The sequence below is a fragment of the Schistocerca cancellata genome, chromosome 2, assembly GCF_023864275.1.
Source record: "Schistocerca cancellata isolate TAMUIC-IGC-003103 chromosome 2, iqSchCanc2.1, whole genome shotgun sequence".
NCBI classification, from domain to species: domain Eukaryota; kingdom Metazoa; phylum Arthropoda; class Insecta; order Orthoptera; family Acrididae; genus Schistocerca; species Schistocerca cancellata.
Window position 1 is genome coordinate 596,564,660 of NC_064627.1, and position 19,256 is coordinate 596,583,915.

General features: G+C 41.4%; 1 protein-coding gene across 1 annotated transcript in view; it reads right to left on the minus strand.

The window, feature by feature from the left end:
• Positions 1–15,814, minus strand: part of LOC126156854 (RIB43A-like with coiled-coils protein 2) — a 165,034-nt gene extending 149,220 nt beyond the window's left edge. The window contains exons 1-2 of the mRNA XM_049916337.1: positions 15,704–15,814; positions 6,321–6,461 (exon numbers count right to left, since the gene is read on the minus strand). Of these exons, the coding sequence (XP_049772294.1) occupies positions 6,321–6,461; positions 15,704–15,814 (252 nt within the window). The remainder of the gene's footprint in view (positions 1–6,320; positions 6,462–15,703) is intronic.
• Positions 15,815–19,256: the final 3,442 nt, after the last annotated feature.

A 19,256-nucleotide genomic window follows, 5' to 3' on the forward strand; every position in this document is an offset into this window, starting at 1 on the left:
CACCGTCATGTAATGCGCTACAATTCGGAGCCCTCTAGCGGCAGACGGCTGCAAATATGTAGATAATGAAGAATAAAGACGTCGAATGTTAATAACGTTCGTTTTATTTTTAAAAAACTTCAAGGGATAACACGTTAAAAATTCGGAGGCATTACTTTTCAGCACACCTCGTATTTCTTGTTTTGTTTTTGTAGAAATTATCAGCGGCAGTGGCTAAGAGCCAGCTAGAGACAGTATACGAATTTTTACCGGTGGCATTTTCCGATCCGGTTTCGGATCGTGGAATTTTTCTGAATGTAATTCGACAGGTACGGGGTTTTAATTACAACTTTGGAGTAGTAAGGAGTCTAGACCTGTCTTGCGGGTCGGAGGGAGGTTGGCGATTCTTATTTACATCGATGTAATAGTGTAACAATGCAAAGAATTAATCTAGGTCCGTTAATAAATGTTTTCGAGTGAATCTGCGGTACAATACGTAGCGTAATTTATATCGCGGATCTTAATATCGCTAATGTGCATGTTCTCTGGCAGCGGGCGCGGGGTGGACCGCAGGACTGAGGAGTCCGAATGAACCTTCCTGAACATATCCATTTGGCTTGGGAACCCACTATTCATCTTTTGTGGACTCCTAACTGCGCCAAGCTAGAGCCTTCAGGGAATATGTATACCCTTTCTGGTTCCACGGTCAGAAGCTCTGACTGAAGCATACTGGGAATCGAACCATAGCGAATTCTTAGAACGATAAATCGTGGACAAATCTGTGATGCACATCATTTGCCTGTTGTTGTATATGCCACCATTAATTTCAGGCCTATATTTCCTTTTTGGCGTCGGAACGTTTGCAAATGTCAGTGAGCATTTAATCCAAATGCAGTGTGTAGTTTACTGCTAATCGTAAGATTAAAATTAATGTTAGCAGTAGTTAATAAGCTAGGAAACATTTTGTTCGTCGTAATCCTAAATATTGTAACAGCAATCAGGAAAGAAAGGCAAAACTAGCCGAGCCTTCGAGTAAAGCAGTTTTTGCTGTACACCGCTGCACTCTGTTCAGAATTACTTTAGTACTGGCACTTCAACGTCAGCATGTGTTGGAGTGGAGGCAACTTTCCACTCAGCGCGCATGACACACACACCATCTTCTGTGGTGAATCGTGCAAAACTTTACCAATGTACTGACTTACAAGGGTAGTAATCACAACTAAATGGAATATATTAATTGTATAATTAATTGCTTAACACTGTGAGAAATCAAATACAATGGAGAAAAGAAATCGAACCCAAGCTACGAAATTGGCAGTTGGTTTGCTTGACCAATAGGCTATGGGACTCAGACTTGATCTACTGCTCGAAAATCAGGCATACTCGACACGTTGATCTTTAGAGAACTTCTGTGCTAGTGATGTGTTTACAGCCTCCATCGAACCTCTCACTGCTGTGGATGAGTTTCTTTCATACCTTGGTGAATAAAAAAGTTTCGAATATTTATCAAATAGTACACGTGCCTCTTTATGTGCTATCATTTGCAAAAGTCCTCGTTTCAGTATCTTGAACCGTTTATGAAATATGACCATTGTTATGACTATATTATTCCCAGCGTGCAGTGTAGGAAATGGGTGCGTCGCACAACACCGTCCGCCAGATATAGAAACCAACAACTCAAGAACGAAATACTATATCGTTCTGCATTCAATTCTAAATAATATTTCGATATCTTACCTATATTTCATACACAGCAATGTATACGCTAAAATCAACCACATGCAAAGTGTATGCGATGCGTTTTTACCTCTGCAAACTTTTGAAAGTTTTGTGGAATGCTTTACTTTATTTGATGCAGCACAGCAACTATGACGAGCAATGAAAAGAAATCCAGCCCCTTATCGAGTCAGGATATCACACTGTAAGAAGTGCAAAATAATTTTTTTTCGTCTAATAGTATTCTTAAAATCGGATGATAATTACGACATAGCATCTGCAAGTTTGCATGGGCAGAACTGGGCACGCCGCGCATGACTGTCGTCAAATGGACATATTCTAGAACTCAATAACTAGAGAACGAAATCAAATATCGTTCTGCTATAATTTTAAATAAAATATCGGTATCTTATCAACATTTCATACACAGCAAAGTATGGGCTAAAATCAACCATACACAAATTTTACCCAGTGCGTTTTTACCTCAGCAAACTCTTTAAAATTTCGTGCTGTGCTTTACAGGCTTTAGTGCAGCACTGTATCTATGAAGAATAACGAAAAGAAATTCAGTCTTTTATCGAGGGCAGATTTCAAACTGCTAGTCATGCAAAAATCAGTTTTTTTCATTGAACAGTTTTCTTAAAATAGTATGCTTGTAACGCCGGAAATGCATATCCTTCTATTTCCATCTATTGTACTATAGATTTTTCCTTATTTTGTTACCTGAAGATATGACATTTCTGTGTCTTTATATATTGTAATTATTTTACTATTTGTATATATATATATATATATATATATATATGCATTTATGTCGATGTGTAATTGGTTTGTTTTGTAAATATTATTTGTATTTTTATGCTGGGTCTGGCCTAGGGAAAACTATGCTATCGAACGACTACATCGATAGGCCGTGTGGAGAACCAAAGTGTTTAGGATCTTTGGGAGTGTTAACTCTGCCGCGTGGAGCGCAGGCAGAGCGGAGAGTCTGGCTGGAGCAGGGCGGTGGAGCAGGTGTGTTGAGTGACGCTCCCGCGAGTTGCCGCGCTTTCGGGGTTTGGCAGCATGTAATTGCGCTCGACTTGCTACGATAGTTTCTGACACGGTGTCGCGGACGGGATGCATTAACTGGCGCACATCAAGAGCCCGTTTCGCCTGGTGACCGTGTCGGAAGGAGGAACGCCAACATCCAGCTTCTGCAACAACGACGGCCGACAATGAGTGACTGTCGCCACCTTCTCGATCGACGACTTCAAACCTTCAATCAACCAGCAAGGAAGACTGGAAGCACATAAAGTTTGAGAACTGAATGACAGACCTCAGCTTTTTCAAACTGTTGCCTCACGAAATTACAGCAACTTAGCATGAACCTCTGTTGCTCATTGTCCCAACTGCATTACCAAGCAGGGTCCCTTCCTTTTCCGGAATGAACCCGAGTGTCGTTGAAATTCAAACGCCAGCATTAAAGTAATATCATTCGATTTCACTGCTTTAATTTCAAAGTTCAGTTAAAGTATTCATAGCTGACTACCATAACCAAACAGAATTATATTTCGATTACACAAGCACAAATTAATAGTGCGAGTTTTGTTACCACATTTTAGCTTACATGTGACTGCAGCTCAGCTTGGTACGTACTAAAATTTTCTATTGTTAATTGTTCAGAATCATTTAATTCAAGTTCAAAGTTAAACTTCTTATTTCTAAATTGTGTAGATTCAAGTAGCTTTTGAAATGATTGTTGAGGTAGCCCAAGACTAACCTTATTTTATTAAAGTTCGCAGTGCCTCAGAAACAAAGGTCACTATTAATTTCAGTCACTAAATTAACTTTCAATTTTCCGGTTTTAGTAATTCTTTTGCTAAATTAAGTCAGAGTGTAGCGAAATTCATTACTTCTGACAAACATTCAGTTTTCACACAACGCGTGTCAACCTTCAGTTGCCACGCTTTTAGTGCTAATTATATGTGCAATAATCTTTCATTTTCGTTATTATAGTAGTTGTCCATAGGACTGGCGACCGTAAGTTTCCCCAAATCTCAAATATCTAATTAACGCCAATTAATTATTAACGTAACGACTGCACATTTACTTTCTTTATTAATTTTACCCTTTTCTCAAAATTAATTTCCACCAATTTCATTTGCATTTTTCCTTTCATTTAGATGTATCCCTTTCCTCCCTCTTTACCGACAGATTAACTTCGGTGACGATTGCTCTCCCAAATTTCCATTAGGTACACGTGGTTTAATTTTTCACTGTCATTAAGGTCGATAAGTGAGGGGGAGGTATGCTAAGTATTTCAAAGTGGTCGGGATGATATCTCTCAGCAGAGGCGAGCAGTACTATGACAACAAAGACGGACTCATAATGTAAAGAGCATGTCTGTAGCAGTCAAGTGGTTAAATTATATACGTAATAGTTTAACACTGCGAGGAAGAAAAAAAAATAAAAACTTCCTGGCAGATTAAAACTGTGTGCCCGACCGACACTCGAACTCGGGACCTTTGCCTTTCGCGGGCAAGTGCTCTACCATCTGAGCTACCGAAGCACGACTCACACCCGGTACTCACAGCTTTACTTCAGCCAGTATCCTGTCTCCTACCTTCCAAACTTTACAGAAGCTCTTCTGCGAACCATGCAGAACTAGCACTCCTGAAAGAAAGGATATTGCGGAGACGTGGCTTAGCCACATCCTGGGGGATGTTTCCAGAATGAGATTTTCACTCTGCAGCGGAGTGTGCGCTGATATGAAACTTCCTGGCAGATTAAAACTGTGTGCCGGACCGAGACTCGAACTCAGGACCTTTGCCTTTAGCGAGCAAGTGCTCTACCAACTGAGCTACCGAAGCACGACTGACGCCCGGTCCTCACAGCTTTACTTCTGCCAGTATCTCGTCTCCTACCTTCCAAACTTTACAGAAGCTCTCCTGCGAGACGAGGTACTGGCAGAAGTGAAGCTGTGAGGACGGGGCGTGAGTCGTGCTTAGGTAGCTCAGGTGGTAGAGCACTTGCCCGCGAAAGGCAAAGGTTCCGTGTTCGAGTTTCGGTCCGGCACACAGTTTTAATCAGCCAGGAAGTCCTCAGTGCCGGCAGAGATAAAAAAAAAGAAAAAAAAAGAAAGAAATGAGCGGATGGCACTGTTGGCCGGGAGGCCCATCTCGGAAGTTCAGCCGCCAGGTGCAACTCTTATTTCAGTCGACGTCACATTGGGCTACTTGCGCGCCGGTGATGAGGATGAAATGATGATGACACCACAACACCCAGTCCACGAGCGGAGAAAATCTCCAACCCGGCCGGGAGGCGACCCCGGGCCATTTGCATGGGAGGCAAGCACGTTACTATCCAGCTAAGCAGGCACGCCGGCAGGGATGACGTCATATTATATAGCATACGGAGTCGAAAACACACAGCTGCGTCCCTTCTTCGAGTTGTTTGTAGCGCAGCTACACCTTTCGCCAATGGTATCCAGTTATCACGGAAAGAGCGCTGCGAAACATGTTTTCATCCATTCTATTTGCATACCAGCCTGCATTCATAGAGAACTACTGTGATTTCACTGCACCGGCTCGCATTCAGAGAGAAATAACGTAATGTTATGTAATGTTTGTGCGACTTCCGGCTTACATACGAAGAGAAACGAGATAGTTTTAGCGCGATATTTACAGTGTGCTGTAGCACATTTGCGCATAATCACCAGCTTCCACAGGTAAACTTAAGAACTATTCAATGTACAAAGATGGAACTGCCAGCTGTGTGTTCTGAAGGAGCTTCACTATGTCTTCATTTTGGTATTATTTACAGCAACAAGTTTTGTAAGAGCATATATGGAAAATTTGCGAAAATATATTTCCTGTTGACATTACCGAATTTTCGACAAGCGACAAACCTTTTTGCTATTGAAGGTAGATGGACACATTATGCACACAAAATCTTAAGAAAAAAATCATATTTCCATTTGCTTCAAACTCGATCTCTATAAGAGATTTCCAACACGAGTTAATTGCTGTTACGTGATAGTCCAGTCGCGCGTCGCCCGTTTGGTTCGTTATGAGAACAGGTCGCTAAATTTATAATTAATCTGTTATTATCACACAACCAACGAAAGTAACAACTAATTAAGCAACATCTCCAACACACTTTAACGGTGAAGGAATGGCAACTGTGGACGTTTGCTGTGGCTACACGTCTGATGGGACTGACTGAATGTGTGCCGTGCTTCCCGCGTCAACATTACCCTGCTACTTCCTGCGTAGCTGTCAGTGCTACAGTTACTGTGAACAGAGTATGGTAGCTGGAAATGTGTCTTGCGCGATGTGTTATACTACCACCATCAGCCATGACAACTCGCAACAGATGGAATAAAAATTGGCCATATGATTCGCTACGATCACGTTTAATGCTCGCACTGGGTACGAAATTCACAACAGAACGCTCCGGAGATTACTGAACGCTCATTTGCTGTTGAAGAATGCGTGACGTGTGCGTGCAGAACGAGCCTAAACCAGACCGCCATCGTTTGTGACTCCAACTGTAGTAAGCAAAAATTTAAAAAGAATATTGTCTTGGTCTATGCCAGATGTGGCAGCAAGCCAGTGAAATGAGAAGTCTGCCGTGGTACTTACCCTTTCGATATTCCTCTCGAAGAGCATTCCAACCTGGGCGTGGTGGAGACACTGCCGCTCGAACGCCTCCTTCTCCCTCTTCTCCGCCTCTCTGCGCTCCTTCATCTCAGCCAATTGCTTCTCCAAAGCCTCCTCATCAATCTGGTGGCACCATACCAAAACAATCAGCACTCTCTTCTTGCGAAGAAATCGAAAGGATTTCCCTTCGTAGGAAAAACCGAGAACGCTTCTGGCTATTAAAATAGCAACACTATAGTCTGATTAAAATTACTTGACAGTTGACACTTCACACACTGGAGGTGGTTTTCCTCCAACCAGAGCGCCCAGCGTTACGCCCGGACTGCTTGCCGTTGCCAAACTGACACAACAAACGGTCAAGTTCACTTCGACTGTCTGGCTACTGGTAAGAAACGTGCGTATTTCGTTACCATCATTGTGGATGTGCTGTTTTTGGCGTGGCTGTCATATCTGATGAAATGCGAAAGAAAAGGGACAGAACCGAGATTCGGGATGCAAACAGATCAGGAAAGTAAGCGGGCAAAGAATGCTATTTCAAGGACAATCGCGACAACTCGTGCGCACTGTGTGGGATTGAGAGGAAGGCGGAAAATGGGGAGACCTGTCTGTTTTATTGGTTTCCAAAATAGTCACTCAAATCGGAGCCGCGGTTAAGATTAATAAGTTGACCGTACTTTGTACGGGTCAAGAAAACTACAAGAAGAAAGGTCGGAGTGACGACAAAGGAGAAGGTATGGTACTCCACACTGGTAAAGACACTGTGCGAGGTGGCGCAGTGGTTAGCGCTCTGGACTCACATTCGCAAGAACGATGGTTCAATCCCGCGTCCGGCCATCCCAAATTAGGTTTTCTGTGATTTCCCTAAATCGCTCCAGGCAAATTCTGGGATGATTCCTTTGAAAGGGCACGGTCGATTTCTTTCCCCATCATTTCCTCATACGATGGGACCGATGACCTCGCTGTTTGGTCATCTTGGCAAAAATCAACAACAGGCAAATGTGTTAGAATTTGCTTTGCGAATCGAATAAAATACTTTGAGGAAATGATTCTTGAGACATTTTAAAATTGGTTCGAAAAAACATTCTTCCCATGCTTAGAAAATCAGTCAGTAAATATTCTCGACAATGCTCCAAACCATTCAGTTTTAAAAGATAGGCTCCAACCCTGTCCTCTTGAAAAATGTTCAAATGTGTGTGAAATCTTATGGGACTTAACTGCTAAGGTCATCAGTCCCTAAGCTTACACACTACCTAACCTAAATTATCCTAAGGACAAACACACACACCCATGCCCGAGGGAGGACTCGAACCTCCGCCGGGATCAGCCGCACAGTCCATGACTGCAGCCTCCTGGACCGCTCGGCTAATCCCGCGCGGCTGTCCTCTTGAAAGGAAGACATTATTCAGTGGTTATGAAAATACAAAGTTACTGTAGGTGATACATTGAAAAAGTAGAATTATTAGAACTTGTGTCACTTGATGAGCCACGGTTCCCAACGTACGTTATCGACGAGGCAGCTTATAAATACGTACAGACATAGGCCATGTCACTGCCACTATATCTCAGTTAAACTTGTTTGGCGCAACTGAAAGGCTATGTTGCTCGGAAAAACAAGTTTACTGTGAATGAAGTTGAGAAACTGACTATTAAAGACCTGAAAAATGACACCGAAATGGACGGGACGCACGCGAAGCTAGTAACTGACGTGTAATGACGATGGTCCTCTCGAACATACTGTTACGGAACTTATTATAACTTACAGCTGCTCCTCCACTTCGGAAAGTACCAGTGAAGTTACCCGAAAGTGAGCGGTATCTACCCTCTTTCGAACAACGCAGTTGCCTGCATCTAACAATCGGTGGAGGCAGGTACACAAAAAAGTTTCCTAACTTTTAAACAATATACTTTATTTCTACCTGCCTATGTCGCCTATAACCTGTAACGCGTCAGGCTGAAGACAGTATGAGCACAGTTTGATTTAACCAATGAAAGCGAGAAATTACTGTTTGCTATTTAGCGCTGATTTCTGTCTTGAGCACGGCCGTAGAGGTTAGCTATAATCGTCCTGAACAAACCGAGTCTGATGAATAGTTCTGCGGCAAGTTATTGACCGCCGTTTTCTCAGCTACATGGCACATCATGAGGTTGTGGTTAGGTTGGCAGTTCAGCCCGTATTCATTAGTCACTGCAGATCAGCTGACGACAGACCATCTAGCGTTCCCTTCGTACCTCACGGCGGCCGCTGCCAACATTGCGCCATGTCACACCGAATTATAGAGGCCTCTCACCCGTTTGATAATATTGTCAATCCGTCAATATACTGACCGCTTGAGGGCAGTTATTGACATACTATAGATTCCAGAAATATTAACAAGCAGCATTGATGACCCTAAAATAATCTCAATATTGTCAATATGCTCTGAGCATTTGAGGTCGAGCATTCACGGTTTGACAGTATTCACCATTCAGATGTTGGCAGAGCTCCATGAACCAGCCACACAGCGTTAGTGTGCACCAATGACGTATTTGTATAGGTCGTTAGTGTACACTGTTCATACTTTCAGTTCGTCTTTGAGCAGAATATCTCTCAGACTCAATTTTGCGTGAAGTCTTTTAACAGGAAACAGTTTTGATAAAACTGTGCATTAGCAGTCGCATTTACCACTTTATGGGGGGGGGGGTCGTCAATGATTCACTATAGCACTGCTTTCTTTATTAATTTCAAAACACAATATGCCTCGCCGCCGTATATATACAGATATATTACCTGAATATATCATTGTAGGTCAGATATAATTAACGCTGACGTTTCAATAACAGTTTGTTAACTGTGTTTGGTGATACTACAGGAATTAAACGTCAAGCATTGGAATGACTTGCCTGTCACCAGAAATCTCAGTTACACCCAGTCTCTCGTCCATTGCGATTGCCTCTCCCATTAACGAATTTTGCTTCTGTATTTTGTGGCGTATCAACATTAATAATTTGTCGTAAAATGCACGATATATACGAAAATAGTTCACGGAGTGTGTTGTTTCTGTCGTTATGATTTTATTCCGTGAATAAAAACACGAGATGTAGCTCCTTTTTCAGCCATTCTCGGAGTTATTTTCTCTTTTCGTTGTTTTCACAGCTGTTGCTAAAATAATTGCGGTAACTGCTTTATTTTTTGGTGTTCGACATCTTAAACTTGTAAGATAGCGTTGCCAACAAACAGTATTGACAATATAATCGACTGGGTGGAGTCGCTTCAATATATTGAAGGCATGAAGAACCAGTATTGTCAATAAATACTGTACAGGGCTCTTAACAGCACCTGCGATGTAACCCGTCGTGTCTGTGTGTCGCCTATAACCAAGCGGCAGCTGACATGGCAATACTTCAGTGGCAAGTGTCAGCCAACTATCAAGTAATTTTAATTGGATCATAGGAAGTTAGCAAGAAACTGGAATTTTCTTATTATTCTTGTATAGTATGGTAAGAGATATATGTTATCAAATTAGTAGTTGATATGGGCGCGAACTGTAGTATATATAGCTGCCAGCACTGGCACTGGCACCAACACCTGCTACAACCAGGCTGGTCGTCCAGTCGAACCGAACTGAATTTGGATGGAAGTTATGGGCATGTCATTGATTGGTGTTTCAGGTGTGTGTCAGTTTTCATTCATCTTAGTGGCTGGCACATAGTGACATGGTAGTCTCACGGCAACCCAGCAGCAGATGTTTTCAGTTAGTGAGAGATCTGGAGAACGTGCCCACCAGAGCAACAGTTGACCACCCTCAGTCTTGAGGTATGTCAGGGCAACACAGACAACATGCGATCTTCAATTACCCAGTTTGGCAGATAACATCACGGTGACTTCGAAGACAGAACACAACCACCAGCATTAACACGTCGCAAACCTAATGGCTGCTGCTCAGATTACCAGCTATTGGAACTAGAGGTCGTCTTGTTGTGTACCCAAGATTAATGTATATGCTGGAAATTCTGTCATCTTCCTGTGCTTAGTTAACATCCTTGTAATAAATAAGATCTGTACCTATTGTAATTAAGATAGGTTGTACACATACACTAATCTATTTATGCCATATAATACTAAAATGGCTTTCATTAGATGCTTTTTCCTACTAAGGGGCAACTGCTCTATTTTATACAAGTGTAATGCATTTTTACGTTTCCCTAAGCATATTATGATGCTATATATTTTCCTACTCTTACTATATTTCATAAATATTGCACTGTGATTGCACTCTCATGTTTTCCAAACACCTTGGACCCTCCACCAATCCTCGTCCATCCGTCTCTTCCGTGTCTTCTGGTCTCTCTCTTCTATTCTCTCATCCCTCGCTCTCCGCCCTCCCAGCAATACTCTACCAACCCAATCTAATAATAACCGTCTTAATTTTCTTACGCCTTGGCTTAACAATGCATATTCCTCCATCTCTCCCATTCATCTTCAGGCAGCACCCATTTACCCCTCTAACTCCCTCCCCCCCCCCTCTCCAACCCGGCTTTTTAATTCCTATTGTTAATTTTCGTATTTTGTATTATCCATTTCATTTCCATTTCCAAAGACACTTACTATATTCTTATAAGTGATTCACTGTCTTTGAACTTTACTCGGTTTCTTCCTTTTAAACTTTAGTTCCTTAACCAACTTTAAGTAGATTCACTTCAGCAAGCTCATTGTTTCACTTACATTTGTTGACGATCTGATGTATACAAGTTTATTGGGAAGTGCCACCACAAAGATAATTATTTATAGTCTGAAGACATTTAACACTAACAGTCATATATCTATGACACTTTGTCATTTTAGTATTCCACTGTTGTATTACTTATACGCTTTGATTTCACTATCATTACTTTTTAAGGACATGTGCTCATCTTTAATTTACCAACATAAGCCTGTCTTTGCTAAATATGACGTGTCCCCACGATTATTTGCTGATCTGTTACAAGATGGTGATTTTACATCTGGCATTTTATGTTGCCTTGGGCTCACTATCATCCATTTTATGTTGCACCCACACAATAGCTTCGCTTATTATACACTTCTTTGTTATATGTTCGCTTCTCGTCACACTTATTCGATTTCATCACTTTCTCTGTCAACGGATCTGGTCTGGAAGGCCCTAGTTCCTTTGCGGATAACTTTTTCTGGTAACTTTCTAATCTGTTAGCACTTTAAACAGATTCAACAGAGATCATGTTGACACTGCACACGAAAGCAGATTCCTGCAACCAACTCGAAACACAAACTTCCGTTTGTAGGAATGATTAAATTCAAGTAGTACTGTCTACCAATATCGTCACTTCACTAGAACATAATGAAGCGCTGAGAACCATTAGGGACAAAAAATACAGCGTCTACGATCTCACATACAAGTGAATATGAGAGAATCCAGTGAGACAGCTTTTCATGAATGTTCATATATACATTGTGGGCCTACAGCACAGATTATCTTGACACAGCATACGATCAACAGATGTCAGAAGTATAAATAACTGCTACAGTCTCACAATCGACGATGATGTGCTTTATGGTTCTCAGTGTCTCAAATGGATTACTCTATGATAAAATCCAAAACTTAATATACTATATCTCATTCAGAATCCCACAAAACAGGTTTTTCTATTAGTATATCTACGATATAAACAGATGTTCGACCTGATTTTACTATATAGTGAGTGACTTGGCGAATCTAGGGATAGTGGTACCGTCTAGCGGTGTTTACGCCAAGCGAACATGGATAAAAGTCTGTTGCAGTACGCTACCACCTGGTGGAATTGACGTAAACTTGTAGCTGTGTGGTTAAGGACTAGCTGTGCACACCATGATCCGTGTGAAGTTGTTTATCAAATTCGTATGTATTAGGCCCCTAAGGCAATATGTCAAGCCAGTTGCGTATGTGCAAAAGCTTAAAACGGGCACAACTGAAGGTGTGCTCGCGACCCTAATGACAAGCTTCACGGAGTCTAGAGGAGTAGCAATGTAGTATAGCGCGGTAGATTTAGTGCCATGTGTTTCAAACTACGTTTAACAGCATTCACAGAAAAATAACCAATAAATCCGCAAGATGTCAGAAATTAGGGTGTTCATATGCTCTTACACAACAGCCACCAATGAGTGTGAGACACTTTGACCATAATCCATTTTGAAGTGTTACATGCCTGCATTGACAAGTGTTTCAGCAGCATCTTTAAATCAAAGAAAGCAGTTGTATGCACTGGACTTAACGTGAAATGGATTCATAGCTTTATCTAACTCACAAACTGGAGCAAATCTTGCGGAACAAAGGCCTTGCTTACCTTTCTTTGTGTCTCTATAAATGCAAAATGTCTGTTGCAGCTCAAAAATGTGTCCCATCGCAGAAAAATACTCTTCTAGCCACTACCAGGCTAGGTGGAGAGACCTTGACACAAGGCATTTGCAACTCCAGAGAGGAACGCTTGGCATAGAGACGTATGCCATCTAACAATGAATTTTCTCTCCATAATCTGACACTTGGTACAAGTCTAGGGACAGACAACAAAGTACCGAGAATACAATAATACTGAAAAACGTTTTATGAAAAAATAGCACTTACAGCATGTGGCATTTCCACACTTCATTTAATCTATTAAAAACGAAAACAACTGTCCTCTACTGTTATTAGTTTGCCGCTGTAATGGGATCTCCTAGGGTGAATCTTATTCCACGCTGGCGGTGTCACTCGTGACGTCATTATGACGTGTACACGCTGTATCGAAGACGACAGAGATCGCGTATTGACTTTAGTGACCGTTCGAGACACTAAACTGTGATAGCTATTTTTTAGGACGAATTAAAGGAGCAGCTAATTATATCCTCAACTGGTATATTCACTGCAATTTTGGAAGCTATTGATGTGTTTATTTTTTTTGAAAATGTGAATCTGCAAACTTTTGGAAGAAAAAGGGACTCACAATATGACTTGTAAATGATAAATTTGGAAACCAGTGAATAAGCGTGACAGTGGCACAGCCAGTTGAATGAAGTCACGTGGTTAAAGAGGTCCTGTGTTCGATACTCGTGAGGATCAATTTTTGTTTTTGATGCAAAAATCGCCGCCAAGTAGCAGCGTGAAGCGAAGACCACGTGAAACCCAAAGCAAGTACGGAATTGCCTTCAGAAATGATTCAGTTGTTAAAATTGAAGGCAGAAATGTCTAACGCCGAAGTATATTCTCCATATTGTCGACCAGTTGCGCATATCATATCAGTAAAATGTAAAATTTTGTTAGCATTACTCATCACAATCCTAAAAGCTTTGTGCATGAGTAATGACAATGTGTTTAAGAAAAGTAATACGCCCAGACACCCGACACATAGATGTAGAAGGGCGTAACATGCCATAGATTATTTTTCCAGCTAGTTTAATATCTTCATCCCATTTTCCTCGAAAACATAATTGACCAATCCAGTATTCATAGTCATTTGGTAACTGCAATGAAAGTACTCCTGCAAATTTAAAAATGTGGTGGATGTCGAATGTTAACAAAACTTTACATTTTCCAGAAATAAAAAATCATTTACACATATTGTCAGCACAGTATAGTCACTTCAGACTGATATTTGAGAAACAAGCTCTTTGGTCATCTTTTTGCGGTAAAAGTGCTGCACCTATGATGTACACAGAAACTAAATGAGAACTTAAATTTAGCATTAGATGTTTCTCATGACTTCCCTGATGTCTCAGCCCGGCACCAGTCTTTCTCCCTGGTGAGATTTACAATCTCAAAAGTCTGTTTGGAGGTCAGATTCAATAATCCTTCTAATAAACTAACAATACTGGGACAACTTCAGACACACAGATGCAGTTCTTCAATAAATGGGCTGTGAGCACTATGGGAGTTAACAACTATGGCCATCAGTCCCTGAGAACTTAGAACTACTTAAACCTAACTAACCTAAGGACATCACACAACATCCAGTCATCACGAGGCAGAGAAAATCCCTGACCCCGCCGGGAATCGAACCCGGGAACCCGGGCGCGGGAAGCGAGAACGCTACCGCACGACCACGAGCTGCGGACTGCAGTTCTTCAATGATATTTGTAATTTGTTAACAGTGTGGAGGATATGCTTTGGCGTCAGACATTTGAGTCTTTTAAATTCGACAAATGCATAATTTATGAAGATAATTTGTTATTTGCACCGACTCCGTATCACGCTGCATGCTGCTACTTGAAGGCAATTTTCGCATTAATTTTTTTTTTCAATCCCAACTAGTTTCGAACATTGAATCTCCAGCACATTACTTTGCTGAACAGACTGCGCCACAGTGACGTTTTTGGTATTAACTCTCAATTTACTATTTACAAAGCATACTCTGAACTCCGCCCCGGTAGCTGAGTGGTCAGCGTGACAGACTGTCAATCCTAAGGGCCCGGGTTCGATTCCCGGCTGGGTCGGAGATTTTCTCTGCCCAGGGACTGGGTGTTGTGTTGTCCTAATCATCATCATTTCATCCCCATCGACGCGCAGGTCGCCGAAGTGGCGTCAAATCGAAAGACCTGCACCAGGCGAACGGTCTACCCGACGGGAGGCCCTAGCCACACGACATTTCCATTATTTATTTCCCAAATTCATTTATTCAAAGAAAAGAAACACATCAATAGCACCCAAAATTGCAGTGAATATACCAGTTGAGGAATATAATAACCTGCTCCTCTAATTCGTCTGCAAATATGGCTACCGCAGTTTAGCGTATCGAACGAACACAGAAGCCGACATGCGGTCTCTGTCGTCTTAGATACAGCGTGTACACAACGTAAGGACGTCATGCATGGCACTAGAGGGGTGTACATGCAGTGCTTTACACGACATTACCAGCGTGCCATAAGACGCTACCGATCTTCTGTGAAAGACTGTTGAGCATGAAACTAAAATCTGAATTACAAGTGCACATTTTACTGTAACAACAATATTAACACGATCAATATTCATTGTGATCTCAGTGCTGTGTAAATATTGTATATGAAACACCTGTAAAATATATGAAAAAGATAAAAAAAGTCCGACAGTGATACATATAATGCTGCACTGAATGTGTTTGATCGCAAAGTTTGGTAAACGCTATTTGTTGATCGTGTTTTGGTTTTCTACCGATCCAACAAGCAAATTAAAGATGAGCACACAGTGCTTTGTTGATTGTGGGAAGTATAGAATGACCACTGAAAATCAAACTGCTTTCTGTCCGATCGTCATTATCGATGTAGAGGAACAATCTGTGGGGTTACTAATAAAATTATAATTGCCATATGTAAATAATCTGCCATTAGATTAGCGAAATGCAGTTGTGTATTAATAAAAGAAAATTAAGATTCCTGTAGTACTTACGCCAATTAGTCTCTTTCTCGCATTGAATATGCGCTCCCTCCTTTCCTCTTCTATCATTCTTTTCCTTTCTCGCGCAGCCACCAGCTTTGGGTCTTCTGGAATCGACATCATCTTGAACCGTTGATTTTATGAAGATATATTTGTCTAATTTACAGCGATGCCGCTACAGTAGCTAAAACGACCTGTCCTGTGGTTAACCGGGAAACGCGAACAACAGCGCTCCCCTCTGCCGTCTGTTTACGTATCCCGGGTCACGCTATAAACAGCTGCAGCCATGGAAACGCGTCAGATGCAATACGTGTTAAATAGTTCCTTAATCAGTGAAATTCAGTTCTCTCGTGCAAACACCACTTGCAGTCCACGAGTAAATCTGTCTCTAGCGCTAGTTTTAGTCGGTATGTTGGAAGTCCAGTAAGGTTTATTCCTATTCGGTCACTTTCTGATCTCCTACAGACCACCAGAGAAGTTATTTAAAGGGCCGCAACAATGGAGGTAAAAACAAGGGGATATGGTGCTACAGATTTACGTTGTATGTTGTTTTGAAGCCGGTGCCTCCATGTTAGATGCCCCAAAACGGTAATTTCCAAGAATCCGTGCACATCGAAGACGCGGCCTCACTGCGAGCGATATATATGTATCGAAAGCTCGACTCTCGAAGCGGGAAATAACGGACATTATTGTCTGCTTCGACAACGGAACGTCGCGTAAGAGTAGTGGAACGCCGCGTGAAAGTAAATATTTCAGTTTTTATATTTTCACAACTTACAGCTATCTGCTAAATCTCTCTCCTGTGAGACTCTCCCATTCTAAAAGATGTTTCAGAAGTGTGTCCTGGGTATAGGGAAAAGGGGACGGTGTCAACACCAGACGCGGCATTGTGCGCGATGACGATAAACCTCAAGAGTAATTTAAGTGATATTACACATTTCTTTGATAAATTTCTGTGAGTCAAAAAGGTGCTGTTACTCTCTCGTTTTCGGCGACTATGTTTCCAGTACCTTCGTCTTTGTCGTCTCTTTTGTCAACATCTCGAGAGCCGAGTGTTCCAAACATATCGCTCATAGTGAGGCCGCGATTTCGAAGTGCACCATTTCTTGGAAATTGCGCCCAAAACATTTGCAGACTGTAGTATACGTGGAGAGTGTTTATGATTACTTTTTGTTCGTAATTTCTGTGTTATGCACGCGACATTTGTTTTAAATAGTGAGTATTGCTGTGCTTACGCTAATTACATAATGTTAGAAATGCATTTTCAAACGTGTTTCTGGTCTTCAGTGCGAATATGACCCAGCAATATGATGCATTTGCCTTCGAAAATGTAACTTTCTTTTTGTTTATACATTTTAAAGAATCAAGAAAAGAAGTATGTGTTGTTAAAAAAATGCATTCATAATTCTCTCAAATTCTCCGTGGGGCGGCGGTCTGTTTCAAGCTTTTGTCCTCACATTTTATCCTATGTGAATACTGAATTTGCATACGAGACTCTCTGACTTCATTTACTTTCTGTTTCAGTTTTATTTATCGACTTTCCATCTCTACTGCCTGAGCGGATAGGGGATAGTGTGGAGCAGTGTAGCTAACCCACTCTTCTAACATTAATTCTTGTAGTAGTTTCTTACATTAAATGCATCTGGTCTTGACTATGGGAAATCCTTTTCCATGGGATGAAAATGAGCGGATGTTTGCACATTCTGGAAGAACTGCTGGTCATTGAGAGTGCAGGGTCTCACGCTAGTGGATGGCATAGATAGTCGAACCTTTGCAGTGATTATCTTCGTGCCTAAGCTTCTGCAAACATTGAGTGGTGGAACAGAAGAATGGTGTAACAGAACAGGAAACCAGTTGTGGAAGGGGTGAGAACTCTGCCTTGTTCGTAAACTTTGGGTGGAGTCTCAGTTATCCACTTGCCATTATGTTGCTGTGTGTGGTTTTCAAACACATTTTTTAAGCAAATTTCCAAACTTTGACATTCCTATGGGACGGTGTGCGAAGCCCAAAAAACTACCAGAATTTCTGAGAAACAAGTCTGGACACGGGAACACGGCAACGCACATTTCCCATTTCCAAATATATGCATCTTATTGGCAGATACATTTTAACTTTATGGAGGGAGGTAGGGAACAGACCTTCAGATCCCTGACTTTCAGGCCCACGATTTTAAGAGCGTTTAGGTCCTTCCTGGGGTTTGCTAGAAAAGTTTGTGCGGGTTGCCTTTCCGAGGTCTGAAAGAAGGCTGCCAAAATTCAAAGAGGCATTTATAGTCGTATTGGGATTCATATGGATATTCTGATTCGAACAACTTTTTGGTGATGCTACAATGAACTCCGTGCTCATAGTGTCTTTATTGACTCCATCCCTCTACCAGTTCTTTGAAATTTCACTTTGAACTTACTTGCTCCTGTGATGATTAATCAGGAGGATGATGAGATCCATAATTCACAATCGCATCACACCAGTTCAGCCTAGCAACAGTTAGCTAATTTGGAAATTTGAGGTAAGTTCTATGGGACCAAACTGCTGAGGTCATCGGTTCCTAGGCTTACACACTACCTAATCTAACTTAAACTAACTTACACTAAGGACAACACACACACCCATGCCCAAGGGAGGACTCGAACCTCCGACGGGGGGTAGCTGTGCGAACCATGGCACAACCACCTCTCGCGGCAACAGTTAGCAGTGGCTGTAGATCAGCACACCCCAACTTGGTGGCAACCACCTCAGTGGTTCTCACAGTAAGATCACATTTGTAATGCAGAAATTGTGATATATTGATGGAAAAGGAGTTCATTCCTGTTTTATATTTTTTACTCTTCCTAACTTGTTCCATGCACTGGTACGGATGTTTTTCTACAACCTGATTCTTGATTCACAGGAGTTTTATTTCTTTCTGATCTCTTCCTGTAGTCATTGATCTGTTGTGTGTTCTGTTTGAATTTATACTTTTTTGTCTAATTTTAAAGTTTTGCAATCACAGTTGAAAGCATAGTTCGTGTTCTTTATGTGCCTGGGCACCATCTCAGCAGTAATTGTCCGGTATCTTCCTGGTGGTGACCCTAACAACCATTCATTTTCTTATCATTGTTCTATTTCAATTATGTAAATCCATTCTCAATTTTTTATAACTTCTCCTGAGTAACTTTTATGTGTTGTTGTAATAAATATTATTTTACCACATAAAATTCTATCTTTCAGCAACAATTAAGGTAAATTGCTCTGTTGAAATGCCCAGGTCCTCCAACTATAAACAATAGGCGAGACCCCCGACGAGTTCAGAAACTTAGTGAATAACGTTTTCTGGTATGTGCAATAGTTGATTTTCAAGTAGTCTTTTAGCTTCATGGGAGTAGTTTGTTATTTTATATGATCTGGGGTTATAGATTCAGCATCAGGCTAATCTGCATATCCATGGAGCACCTAATGAGCAAGAGGCAGTGTTCATAGCACACCTCTTCTGGTACCTCTTTTACTATATTTGGACTGATATTTGTTGCAGCTAGAATTTTGAAAACAATGCTTGTTTGCTTACTGGACTGATTTGTATTCATTACAT